General features: G+C 36.1%; 1 protein-coding gene across 1 annotated transcript in view; it reads right to left on the bottom strand.

Annotated features, from left to right (window-relative positions):
• The window catches only part of tafa3b (TAFA chemokine like family member 3b), a 91,162-nt gene that overhangs the window by 14,078 nt on the left and 62,583 nt on the right, over positions 1-14,501 (bottom strand). The window contains exon 3 of the mRNA XM_079637104.1: positions 24-173. Within this exon, the coding sequence (XP_079493230.1) occupies positions 24-173 (150 nt within the window). The remainder of the gene's footprint in view (positions 1-23; positions 174-14,501) is intronic.

The following is a 14,501-nucleotide window of genomic DNA, read 5'->3' as shown; positions in this document are numbered from 1 at the left end:
AATGATCTGAAGATCTGTTTTACCATCCACGCAGGAGGGTGCAGCCCTTGTCGTTCCAGCGACTTGTCCAGGGAAGCAGGAACACTTAACTGTCTGTGATCGCTCCTCAATCTTATTTCTGTTACAGCAGCGGTGGGCTGCAATCACCTCACATGTGCCAGCCTTCACGTGCACTGCAACAAAGAACACACACACACACACATTTCATAAGAATATTTGTCTCTGAATGACATTGCAGTCAGCATCTCATGTCTGTTACATAGACATATGCTATTATAGGTATAGCTATGTTTTATAGTTGAGCCATCAATGTATATATATATCATTTAAATATATTTGAATTTGTCATGTAATTAATTTTATATTTTACTTTTAAATCAAATTAATTACGTTAAACACATTTTATTTCAATTAAATTTGTATATTTTTATTATATTTAATTTCAATGACATTAATAACGTTTTAAAAATAATTTAATGGATTTTTCATCATCTTTTCTCAATGTTTTTGAGTATCTCAGCGCCATGTTTTTGTTTTTTAAATCTCAGTTACACTTTGTTAACATTACTGTAATGTATTAACCAACATTTTTGGAGCACCTGACTCGCCTGTTCTTTTCTTTGTTTTTCTAACCCATTATAGCAGTCAGCATCAAGTGCCATATCATTTTAAACAGGAGAACTTGAAGTTTCCATTTAGCTCATTTAAATTCCCAATTTTACATTCATTTAGTCTTGGAATGGATTAATTTACCAGATTTAGGAAAAACGGTAGCACATTTTTTGTGATTTTTTTTTAACTCAACTCAAACAAATCCTCCTGAAGTTTGGATTTTTTCCTTTAGAAAGTTTTACTTGGATATTCTAGATATCATAGCATCAACAATCATTCCTGTTTGATGCAATCACATTCACTACGGAGCCTCTGAATGTCCGTGATTAACCCGATACCTCATAAAAGCCGTGAATCTCCTCTTTACGGGACTTTTTTTAAAGCATACAGATTGGATTTAGCGGTTTAAAAGTTATTAAACATTTAAGAACAATAGTTATTTTTAGCCGGCGGCGGCTGTATCCATGAACTAACAATGAGCAATACATCACAGTTCACTAACTAATGTTAACAAACACAACATTTGATTTTAATGATGTATTAGTAAATGTTGAAATTAACATAATACGATTAATAAATGCTGTAGAAGAATTGTTTATTCTTAGTTCATGTTAACTATAAAAGTTTACTAATGTAAACTAATGAAACCGTATTGTAAAGTGTTAACAAAATCCCTTGTGAGTTAAAAAGTTTAACTTAAATTGTTGTTGTAAGCACATTTTTATTAAGGTCAGGGGGCATGATTAATTGCACACATTATGTGTTGTGTTATTTTTTATATTTAATTGTACTAAATTGAAAAATTAAAATGATAGCAATAATTTAGCTATTTTTATAGCAATACTTTAGCCTACTCAAATAATAGGTCTGTTTTTCTTATGCAGGAAACATACACAAGCTTCCCGGTATTTTTTTTGCTAACTTTAATTAAAGCTCTGAGGGTCACAGAGATGAAAAGAAGACATAACCAAAAAATTAATAACAGAACTGCTCTGGGTGCCCGACGGCTACTTGCTAGGCCATCAAAATGATTGAAATTCTAACAGAGATCTTCACCATCTCACTATCTCAATATCACATCAATGAAAAGTGTTTTTCTCTTTCCGAGTGTTTGAAATGTGTAGACATGCCTTTGAAACGTAAAAGCTGAAATCGCAAAGCAGAAAAACACAGAGTTCTATTAGAGGAAGGAGAAAATGGTGATAATGAGTCAAATCAAATGTCTGAATTCATTTTTTTCAAAGATCGCTCCTGATCTTTCTCAATCCACCCACCTTGTCTGGTGCATTCAAAACAGTTTATTGTGGATCAGTAAAGCTTAGTGGGTTTCACCCTAAAAAAAACAGCGGAGGCTTCAGATGAAATTTAGCCTGAGCTATTGAACATGCCCCTCAATGTTTGGAGCGGGTCTTAGCATCAGCCATCATGTTTACAGGGGGATACTCTTCTAACTGTCAGGTAGTATAAAGCTTCTGATCCCTGTTTGTGGAGGGAGTTTTAGTACAGGGACAGTTATGCGGACTTGCACACAGATCGATACAGGGGTGCTTTTTTTTAATAGCGCCCAAAATAAAACCTCTAAATCTGTGCTGGGCCCTCTACTCCAAATCTCACTTGCTTGTTCCAGATTTATTGGCCATGAAAGCAAGTTGTGCCTAGTTTTTGGCTTTAGTGTCTAAGAAAAACAAAACAGCCATGTTCTAAAGCAAGCTGTTTGTTCCAGTCAGTTCATACTGTTTGTAATTTTTGGATATGGATAACATGACATCATAGTTCCGATGCTTCCTCTATAACTAATAATAGAGATACAGGACAGACAAGTGCAGAGAGACGCAAATTAGTGTACAAGTAAAGGCCTATTCACAACAAGTCCAAATATTTGATGACATTTTAAGGAAAACATTAGGGTCCGGTTTCACAGACCGGGCTTAGATTAAGCCAGGATTAAGCCTTAGCTCAATTAGGGCATTTAAGTAGCTTTTATAAACGTGCCTTAACGCGTGTTGACATCTTGAGACAAAAAATTGGCACTGACATATTTTAAGATTTGTCAGGGCAAATTGCTTTCATTTAAAACAGCTCAAACATGCAGTTTAGTCTGGGACTAGACTGAAGCCATGTCTGTGACTCCTGGGGGACTAAGATAACTACACTGGGAAAAAAAAAAATATATTTTTTTTCATTTTAGTGCTGTAAAAGCTTTGTAAACGTCCTTAAAACAAAATTTGCAAAATTGGGTAAAATAAGACTTAAACAATATTAAAATTAAAACAATATCTTTAAAGTAAGTTTATTGTTACTACCCCATTGAAAAGGTTTCTTTAGCTAAAGGCAAATAAATCTCAATTTTTTTTTTTGAATTTACTTAAAAAAATAGATAAAATAAAACAAGTCTTAATTATGCAGTTTTGCATCTTGTTTTGAGGATGTATATATATTTATTTTAGAAAACAAGTCAAAAATACTGATTAAGTAAAAAATATATTTTTTAAATTGTACATCATTTCTGAATTGGACTTGTTGTGAAAAAAAAGTTAATTGCATCAGACATGGTGTGAAAAGACCTTAACCGACAGTAGAGCATGAGGGACAGGCTAAGCAATGGAACCGTAAAGAAAGGACTAAGATGAACCAACCAACATGATCAAATGTTACATAAGTGTTAGAATGGAATGACCTTTATCTAGTTGAAACATGAAAGTGCTGGAATGGAATATCCGTCAGAACAGAGCATGCTTTATGTTGCTTTAAGGAATGGCTCTGTCCTTCAGTGGATGGGCAGCACAGGGTGAAACAGCCAATCAATTCAATCTCTGCACACATTACCTCACATCAGATTAATCCATCCTGACTGGGTCAAAACGGGGGCTGACGCTGCTGGTCAACAGCCTGTGGTGTGTGTATGTGTGTGTGTGTGTGTGTGCGTGTGTGCGTGCGTGCGCTTGCGTGCGTGTGTGTGTGTGTGTGTGCGTGTGTGTGTGTGTGCGTGCGTGCGTGCGTTTGTGCGTGCGTGTGTGCGTGTGTGTGTGTGTGTGCAAAATGTGAAAATGTCAAACGTCCCGAGAGATCGACTTCTCAGCTGAGAAACGGCTCTTTCAACCATATTCTTTCTCATCATGCATCTCACTATCTGCAGTGACAGGGCATTTCATTTCTGTGTTCCCAACATGATGGGATTCCACAATATGGCCCCTGAAGATTTGAACGAGGGTGTTGTTCTCTCACACACACACACTCACAAACACTGACATACAGCGCCTGAGGAGTTTGGGTCAGTGGTCTGAGAGCTTGTGTTTGTCCTAGGGGAGTTATGTTTCTTTATTTCTTTCTTTCTCTTCATCCCTCACTTTCTCACCGCCCACTATCTCTATCTATCTATCTATCTATCTATCTATCTATCTATCTATCTATCTATCTATCTATCTATCTATCTATCTATCTATCTATCTATCTATCTATCTATCTATCTATCTATCTATCTATCTATCTATCTATCTATCTATCTATCTATCTATCTATTTATCTATCATTTAATTCTATATATAAATATACATATTTAATTTAATTAACAAATGAATATGTAATTTAATATTCAATAGTAAACATTTTTTTAAATATTTTATTTATGAATAAATATTTATGTAATAATATTATATGTATTGTTTTAATATGTTCACGTTCAGTTTTGAATCTATTTTGTAGTGAGATATTTTCTCTTTCAGTGGCGGATTCTGTGAGGTCCCCCCTCTGCCTGTTTTAATACCAACTTATCAAACTCCGCTGATTGAAATGTCAAGATGTAAATATTGTGAGTGTTGGATCCTCTCAGAAGGGTGAATTTTATTACTCAGTCATTATAGACAGAAAACCTTCAATTCGTGTGGGAAACATTGCATAGCTCAGAGGGAGTGCAGCTGAAATCAGCTGTAAATGCCAAATGCAAATATTTGTGTAATCGGAATGAGAGGGCGATGGCTTTCCTGTATCGTGGGACCACAAGACGGCAGGGAGACAGGCTTGATGCATCAGAAATCATCAGGATGGAAAGAAAAAGATTTGTATTCTGCACCTTACTAGCCACAAGAGATGCTGTTAATTGCTCAGTATGTTAATGATATCTTCATGGTGTTTGGCAGCTTTACTTAGACAGCTTTACTTAGACAGTTTCCAGAAACTCTGTCTATCTTGGGCTCTCACGTTTTTTTTTTTTAACAAAATATAAATGTCAACATTAATTTTCTCTATTTCCTGATGTTGAATATACAAAGTTCTGTCATAAAACTCTAGATGGCAATGAGATCACTGCTCAACCTTCACATACTGGTCAGCATTTTCTGTAGCAGTTGGAGCGCACTTTCAGAAACCCTCCACCTTCCCCAGCTCCACCTGCATAGATCAGCTACGGGGTCATTCATGTATGCTATATTGTACAGCAACAGCATGTCTTACTTGTTCACAGCTGCGTGTCGTGTGTGTATTGGCAGCAAGTCCCGTATATGCTCTGCAGCAGCAGCAGATCTATTCCACCAAGACCAATCATATCATATCATAAAACACTATCATATCCATCACCATGCCAAACAATCCGAGAGTTGTCATGACAGGAATATTTTTTATTAACTAAAAGTTTTTAAATTATTTTTGCACTACATCAAAATGTATACCAAATTGTTTTCACGTAAATTTCTAAAATAAATACTGGCAAAATTTGAATCTATGGGTTATATGTTGATAATTTGCTTCATTTTAAAGACTTTTGGTAAAGTGGCATTCTGGGAAATTAAGTTTTCTTTTATCATGGGCCCTAAAATGAAAATATGAACACCTTTTCATAGTTGGCATTTAAGATATTTATTATTTATATCATATAATGTTTCTGAAAATGAACTTTTTATTATGTATATGATAACATGTTTATGAATAATGAAAAATTACTACACTTACAGAGATTATGGAGATTTTAAATGCAACCTTGATGAAAATTCAATTCAAATTTGGGAATTAGACTTTAAAACGCATTCTTAATTAAATTCTGGCTAACATACAAACATTACTGTAATTTCTGTTGGTCATTGTGATGATGATGATGATGATGATGATGATGATGATGGGAAGTTTATGATGTGCCAACCAAAAACATGCAGCCTTCAAGAACCAGTTTATCTGTATAATTATACAATCCCACACTGATATATCAAACAATTTCTCGTTCAAATGTCTGTGGGGAAACTGACAGTCATTATTTCTCTGAAGGCGGATCCCCTGTGGCGTAGCTTTAAAATCGACTCTTTAGAAGAAGAGCCCTCAAATGCATAAACATATTCATATACACATGCACAAAGATGAGCTAAATCATTTTACAAACATGGGCACAGATGCTTTAAACGGAGGTTCACACAAAACCAGCAGAGACAACATGAAATATACAACAGCAATTGACAAAAAAAAAAAAAAAAAAAAAAAGAACAAGGAAAAAGAAACTCAGTGTTTTGACGTTTTAAACTTCATAATAAAATGTGTCAGGGTTGGTACAGTACTCTAAATGCAGCTTGGGTTTCTTCTCGAATCAAACAAACCTGAAGCATTAATCACGGTCTTTGGGTTCATTTGAAAATCACGTGTTATAGTGCATGAGGACCTTCAGGAATAGGATTGACTCTAACTCTCTATTTCAAATTGAATCACACATAGAAGTATCCTACAGCTAGAGAGACAGAGGGATATAAAAGAGATATTCCACCAATAGAGAAATGTAGTGAGAAAAGCACAATGCTATTGTTGAACTTACTGTGTTATACTAGCATGTCTAAAGCTTTCATTTCGTTATCGATCTTTTGGGTGGCTTTAATATATCACTGTATTCGTGTGTGTGTGTGTGTGTGTGTGTGTGTGTGTGTGTGTGTGTGTGTGTGTGTGTGTGTAGGTGCGCTGCGCACTCAATTGTTTGTGCACTGCACTGTACACTGTAAGCAGATTGCTGGCAGGTATTATAAAACAATGCAGTGAACAGACACATGTTCTCATATACTATTAACCCGTTTGACTTTTCATAAGACCAGATGCATAAAGAGACGCATTGCTGAAGGTAATGGGTTTTATGAGAATCTCGCTTTGTCAGTAGGTTTCAAAAACATTCAAATTGAAAATATTTCTCAGCAATACACTTACACTGCACTGAGGCAGAGAGCTAAAATGTCCCAGGAGTTGATTTTTATTAGACCTAATATATTGAACTGTATTTTTGTTATATGAAAGGCCACATTAAACTAAAACAAATATTAATGTACAGTACTTGCTTACTAGTACCAAGGAGACAGTAATGTCCCTGAAGAGCATGAAATGTGAGACAGCATTTGATGTGTGAAGAAAACAAAGAAAAATCAGGGTAAATATCATATATGAACAGAATATTTTTATTGTGTGCATAATTTCCAAAAAGCTGTATATTTGTCAAATTATGCAAAAGATAGTAATAATAATAATACTACATGAAGTTGTATTTTTGCATTTTAGGACGCATTAAAGGCTAGCTAAACAAAAGAGCCTTTAATTTTATTTCCAAAAAAGTTTAAAATGTAATTTTAGCACAGAATATTGTCCAACAAAATACATTGAAAGGTACACCCTCCTCCAACACAGTCTCAAAAGGAATAAATAATGAGCTAATAAAAATAGTTCATCACAACTGTGCATGAGCAACAAGTGTTGCTTTGAAGTCACTTTAAGCTCACTTTTGAAAATCATATTTCAAATGTCACAAGAACAGCCTTTTTCCACCTTAGAAACATTGCTAAGCTACGTAACATGCTCTCTGTTTCTGATGCAGAAAAGTTAGTTCATGCATTCATGACCTCGAGACTAGATTACTGTAATGCTTTATTAGCTGGTTGTCCTGCATCCTCCGTAAACAAGCTACAGTTACCAAAATGCAGCTGCTAGAGTTCTTACTAAGAAAATATGATCATATAACACCAATTTGATCATCTCTACACTGGTTACCTATTAAGTTCCGTATCAATTACAAAGTATTGTTACTGACCTATAAAGCCCTAAATGGTTTAGCTCCTGTGTATTTAAGAGATCTTCTATCGCCATATAATCCATCGCGCTCTTTAAGATCGCTAAATTCGAGGCTTCTGGTCGTACCTAACTAAGTCCACTAAAGGAGGGAGGGCGTTTTCACATCTTGCTCCTAAACTCTGGAAAAGCCTCCCTGATATTGTCCGAGGCTCAGACTCGCTCTCCCAGTTTAAAACTAGATTAAAGACGCATCTCTTTAGCCAAGCATTCATATAATGCATCTCATACCTTTTATACTACAGTTAAATCAGATCAAATGCATTCATATTATGAACAGCAGCTACGCTAATTATTTCCCATCTGCCTTTTTTGTTGTTATCTCGGGACGCCTGTCCCGAGATAACTCAAATAGAGTTCGTCAGCTCCAGTTATGTATCCAGCCTCTCATGGAGACTTCAGATGCCCCAACGCCTGTGATGAGACGACTCGACGCCTGTGAAGAGACGACCCAACGCCGGCGATATGTTATGCCCTAAATTTTATGATTAACTAACTGTATTTTTGTATGTATATTTTTGAAATGCATTTTCTGTAAAGCTGCTTTGAAACAATATGTATTGTGAAAAAGCGCTATACAAATAAACTTGAATTGAATTGAATTGAATTTTAAGATTATTCCGTAAAGGCTCTTTCGGACATCTTTGCTGACGGTGACTGTATATTTTTATTTGGATTTAAATTATTGGTACTATAAATGTATCCACCTGTTAACTTTCATACATGATCATTGTGGACGAGTAACTTCTGTAAGCGTGCTTACTGCTAACATCTGTGTTGTATTATGTATGTTGAGCACAGCGATCACACAAACTTACGTCATTCATACCGTACTGTAACTAAAAATATCTCCCCGAATGGCACTAGCAATCCTATACATTATTCAGACATGTTATACAGACTTGACAGAGTGTGTGAACGAGCGTGATTTTTTTGTGGTCTTATGCTGGTTTTGATTAATACATTATATTATATTATATTATATTATATTATATTATATTATATTATATTATATTATATTATATTATATTATATTATAATATAATATAATATAATATAGCCTAATATAATATAATATGTTGATGTACACTACAGTATCCATTGTCTAATATTTGCTTTGATTGGTCGAGATGGACTGAAAAGTGAGTCTGATGACATCTGATCTCCTCTGGAGATTCAACCATATAAACATCCCCAGAGACATATTTCACTTTTACAAGCGGATTTTTCCTCCCGCTTTGTGAGGGGGAGTTTCATGACATGGCTATTAAAGCCTGTGTCATTTTATGGCCATTTCAATCAGGCTCTATTTCAGAGGACAAATTGAGCTCCACCCCACATCAGGGTTCACCAGATCCCCACACACATCACAATTCATAGATACAGAGACTTTACCAATACACACACATGCTTGGTTTTCATGTTTTATGGGGACATAAAGATTAGTATACTGTAGATTTTTTGATTTTTAAGACTTTTATACTGTATCCCCTTACGCTAGCTCTACCCCTAAACCTATACCCCTCAGAAAACTTTCAGCATTTTTACATGTTCAGAAAACATCACTTAGTATGATTAATAAGCCAAAAAACGTCCCCACAAAGACAAGGATTTTTAATACTGCTATCTTTGTGGGGACATTTTGTGTTACATAATGTAGGGTTTACCAGGATGACACACACACACACACACACACACACACACACACACACACACACACACACACACACACACACACACACACACACACACACACACACACACACACACACACACACACACACACACACACACACACACACACACACACACACACACACAGTAAGGAGGAGAGAATCGAGAGATCAGTCTATGCACAAAATCAGAAATCCACTGTATAAATCTAAAGAGATACTGTACAAAGAATAAACAGATGAAAAATGACCACAATCTTCATTAGCTCTTTTAATTGTGTAGTTTTGATTTGGTTTGTTATATGTGTGCATATGTGTCTGCCAGAGCAAGTTTCACCAGCCATGTGCTTTATTGCAGTCTGCATCAGTGGAGGCATGTATTAAAAACAAAGGCTAGATGGATTGGGAATATGGGCGTCCCATTAAAAACCCTTTTAACCTGCTCTCTAGTGTTGTCCACTATACAATACCATGCTCTAGTAACAGCTATAGCTCTCTCCACATGGAGAACCAGAGTGGTTTTATCTCCGTCTTTTATTGTTTTGTTTTTCTGAGGTAGTGAGCTGCGAAATGAAATTTTTAGCAAAAATGTTACAAAGTCTGAGACTTTAAATACAGATAACACTGTACAAAAAAATATATATATGAAAACAATAACTTATTAAAGTTACAGTTTATCTAATAGTTCTGTCGTGGTAGTTTGGCATGGTAATGGATATGCAAATGTTGATATGATTGGTCTTGGTGGAATAGATCTGCTGCTGTTGCAGAGCAAGTACAGGACTTGCTACAGCCAACACACACACGGCACGCAGCTGTGAGCAAGAAAGACATGCTGCTGCTGTACAATATAGCATACATGAATCATCCGTAGCTGATCTATACAGGTGGAGCTGGGGAAGGTGGAGGGTTTCTGAAAGTGCGCTGCACTGAAGGTTGAGAAAATGCTGACCAGAAGGTTGAGCAGTGAGCTCATTGGCTACTGATACAGCAGGAACCAATCAGCTGTGCCCTATAATGATGTGATTGCAAGTAGATTGAGTTAATGACCTATAAACTGTGCCATCATGGCAGAACGTTGTATTTCTCATAGAAAAAAATTCAATGATTTAAATAGACCAAAGTGTACCGTATTCATGTTTATTTTTCTTGTGGAAAGTGCATTGTGTGTGTATGTGTGTAAGTGTGTATCCTGGCTATCACGACGACAGCAACTTCTGGACGGCCCATTAACCAGAAAGGATGAGTCACTTTAAGAGGCTTTTAATCTGTGGGAGGGGCTGATCTCAGGCTATCATCCAATCAGTCGGCACTTGTGCAGTTATTATATTCATTAGCGCAGATGATTATGAAGCCTTGATGAGAGGAAACGCCCTGCTGCTCTCGAGCACTGAAGACACCTGGAGCAGTTACACTACTGAGAGGGATAATGGAATTACACCTGCACCAGTGCACTCTCTCTCTTTCTCTCTCTCCCTATCACTCTCTCTCTCGCTTTCTCTTCAGTCATTAAGAGATTGTTTCTCTATTAAAGTACAAGCCCGTTGCTCCTTTGTTGTAGTGTCTATTGGAGCATGTATAAACCCGATTAAAGCGGGATGGTTCTTATGAATCCTCCTTTCCCTAATGAGTTCCACAGATATAATAGCTCTGTTTCAACACTTAGTGAGCTGGCTACCTAGCATTTTAGAATGTATTTATATAACAGTATACAAATAATTGTAAAATGACATACTGCATTCACTATCAGAAATTACCAGCCTGGTCTCACTGTTAATATGTAGGTATTAACACGTAACATTTACAGGTACAAAACGTACATTTTTGTACGTTTGGATAGATGCTGAAATGTACAATAAGGACATATTGAGAACATTCAAATGTAAACATTATTACATTTATAGCTAAAGATATTTACAAATATTTTATATCATACCCATCTCCAAACCCAAACATAGCCGTTTTATAGAGGATATAAAACACATTGGACAGAAATGTGTAGGAAAAGTAAAATTTTAGTAACAATATAACTTTAAAATTATAGTTTGAGCCACTAAACCCATAACCATTTCTTAAAATATATGTAGGTTACAGAAAAACACAACAAACAGACAAGTGCAATCACAATATTATTGCAAAAATTGCCAACTTATTTTGTTTTCGATCCGATACTGATACAGGCCAGGATCGTCGATATCAATACTGATACTGAAACCTCTAAACTGAACTTTTAAATTATTACTAAGAGTAAAATGGGTAATAATACTCCCTTAACATTATATTTTAAATGCATTTTAACATTCAATATGCATTAATTGCTAATTATTTTATTATATTTTTGTTTACACATGGTTTAAATATGATAACTAGAGTGGTAACATTGGAAATCTAATGGATCCATATTGTGTTTTCCTGTCTTCTGATATAAATTGTTCTGGGCTGCATTTCCCAAAAGCATCATGAGCCAAAACTGATCGCAAATATGGCAATGGTATGATACTTTTGGGAAAAACAGTCCTGGTTTAAGTCGCAGCGAACCAAGACATTCACACAAATAGTTCATTGTAATTAAATCCACCTTTGTGCGCTAAATGTCCCACAAAATCAGCTCAAGAAATGTGGATTTTTTTTTTTTTAAGTAAATAATATTCCATCTGCACCAGCTTACCAATGTTGTTCGCTTAGCAGCATGCTAAGTTATGAGTCAATTTTCCTGTGCACTTCCTGGAAGGAGCTCTATAGACAGTTATATACCATTATGATACATATTATAAACCAGACTGATCCAAATCAGTTAGGCTGATGTCTTATAAAGCTCCCGCTCGCTTATGTGGGCAGCAGACAGCAAGGCAGCTCACTAGGTTTAGAAACAGAGCTATTGTGTCATCTGTGAGTCATCGACAGAGACATACCTGAAAACACACACAGGTGAGACAATGACAGTGTGCTGTAAAGGCAAAAATTCCATAAGACTAAAGCTTCAATCTGTCAGGCGACATCAGGCAATTGAACCAGCCTGAACAGTTGTTGTTGTTTACTGTTTTCCCTAAGCTGATTTCTGTCATGTGTGATTATGCATCACTTTTGAAAATCTGTACGGCTGGGAGCAATATTGACCTCTCTTGCACAGAAAGTAAGCGTTTAGACATCCTGTTCCCAGAATGTGTCACAAATATAACTCTGACAGATGGCGAGAATGTGCTGAAATGACATCACTTCCTGTGCAGATATATCGAAGCATCATAGAATATTAAAATATGGCAAAAAAGTCTCTTTTGGCTCTGTCTTTCTCGGACTCTCTCTCACACACACACACGCACGCACGCACGCACACACACACACACACACACACACTCTCTCTCTCTCTCTCTCTCTGCCCAGAAAGAGTCGGCTATGTAATATTAAAGTCGGATTAGGGCAAAAAAAAGCGGATTAGTATTTTAGTAGCATTTGTGTTATATTTAAAGTTCTAATATTAAAGGACTAGCAAATATAAACCCAGCTTAAGCATATTTCTCTCGCACATTTCAGATCACTGCCATGTTGTGGATATTTATTCTCACTTCTGATCTGGTTTGTGTCTCGTCTCCTTCCTGTGCATCTGGCAGCGAGAGGTCTGCGTGTGGCATTGCAGGTGGAGAGATCTGCTCTACTGCCCTCTAATCTGCTAATCTGTTAAAACATGCTGTCCGCCAGCATACGCTCTCTTTGGGACGGTGTGGTGTTAGATTATTTAAGCCCCCACCGTAGCAGGAGACAGGAGATCATCCCTTCCTGATAACTGTGAAATGGAGAGGTTCATGTAAAATGACGGCCGAGCGCAAAATCTGCCCAGCAAGCACTTTCCTCTAACCCGTTTTTTTCCCCCGCTCTCAGTCTCTATTAGGGCATCGGCAGCATTGACGTTAATTACAGACCATCGAATGGAGGTAAAAAGCTCCATCCATCAAAGACAGACACTGAAGACGTGAGACTTGTTGAGAGTGTGAGACATGCTAAGGATATAAAATATAAACACTTAAATCCCACATTGAGATTTTCATTGACTGAGAGAAGAGACAGTACAAGATTCATAGGGTTGCAATGGAAACAAAAAAAATTTATTCGCTACGGTGCCAGCCTCTGAAACCTCAGTGTTGATACTAAATCTTACAGTTGGTTTTAGATGAAAAAATTTGCATCTGCCTCCATTCAATCAACAACTGATGCATAGATCTGAATCCCGCCATTTTCCATAATCCACTTCACTCAGATGTACGTCACAGTGGAAAATTCATTGTGACTTTAAATAGCAAATAACTTGCCTCAAGTACTGTATGATGATCAATAGATTTAATAATTAATTATAATTTATTTTTAATCTCATATTTTCTTTAGGAGTTAATACATTAACCCATTCAGTGTTTTAAGGAAAGAAAACAATGTAGGAGTGTTATGGGTCAGGACTTTATGACATATAGCAGAAAATGTGTGCATTAAATGTGGAAAAATAAAGTGCACCCCATAAAAAGTAAATATATTTTCCCTAACACGTTAGGACAATAATTGCCATTACTCTGTTAATGGATACATTTTATTTCCACATAAGAAATTAAATTGCTGTATGTCTTTTGTTGAATAAAATATTTAAAAGTCAGTGCCAGTTGGAAAAAGGGAAATCATGGGGTGTACTTACATTTTCACAAAACTAAATGATAATTTCACATCACTAACTGGAAAAATGAGTATTACGATAATAGATTAAATACATAATTAAACATTAATAATGCCAAATTTTGTAAAAAAAAAATATATATATATATATTAAAAAAACATTTAATGAATCTCACTTGTCATTGCATACATTTTTGTTTCATGTCACAGTGCCTGAAACAAAATGCTGATATAATACTGTTGAAGTTTTGATTCCACCGTAGTTTTACTATATTATATGCCATGCAACCTTACATATGTTTGTGTTTTTCTTGTCCTGTTAACAGAATGCATATAGGCTTTGGCTTTCTAAAATATTCTGAAATGTCAGACAGATGCCTGTGGGGATAAACGAGAAGAGAACATGGCCAGACATGAGTATCACACAACCTGTCTGCTGTGGTCAGGCCTCTTCCAATAATCCAGAGGTCAGTGTTCCTTCCTTCT

Source organism: Phoxinus phoxinus (genome assembly GCF_949152265.1).
Source record: "Phoxinus phoxinus genome assembly, chromosome: 15".
Classification (NCBI taxonomy): Eukaryota; Metazoa; Chordata; class Actinopteri; order Cypriniformes; family Leuciscidae; genus Phoxinus; species Phoxinus phoxinus.
The sequence above is the reverse complement of the archived record's forward strand: the minus strand, read 5'-3'. Positions and strand labels throughout refer to the sequence as shown.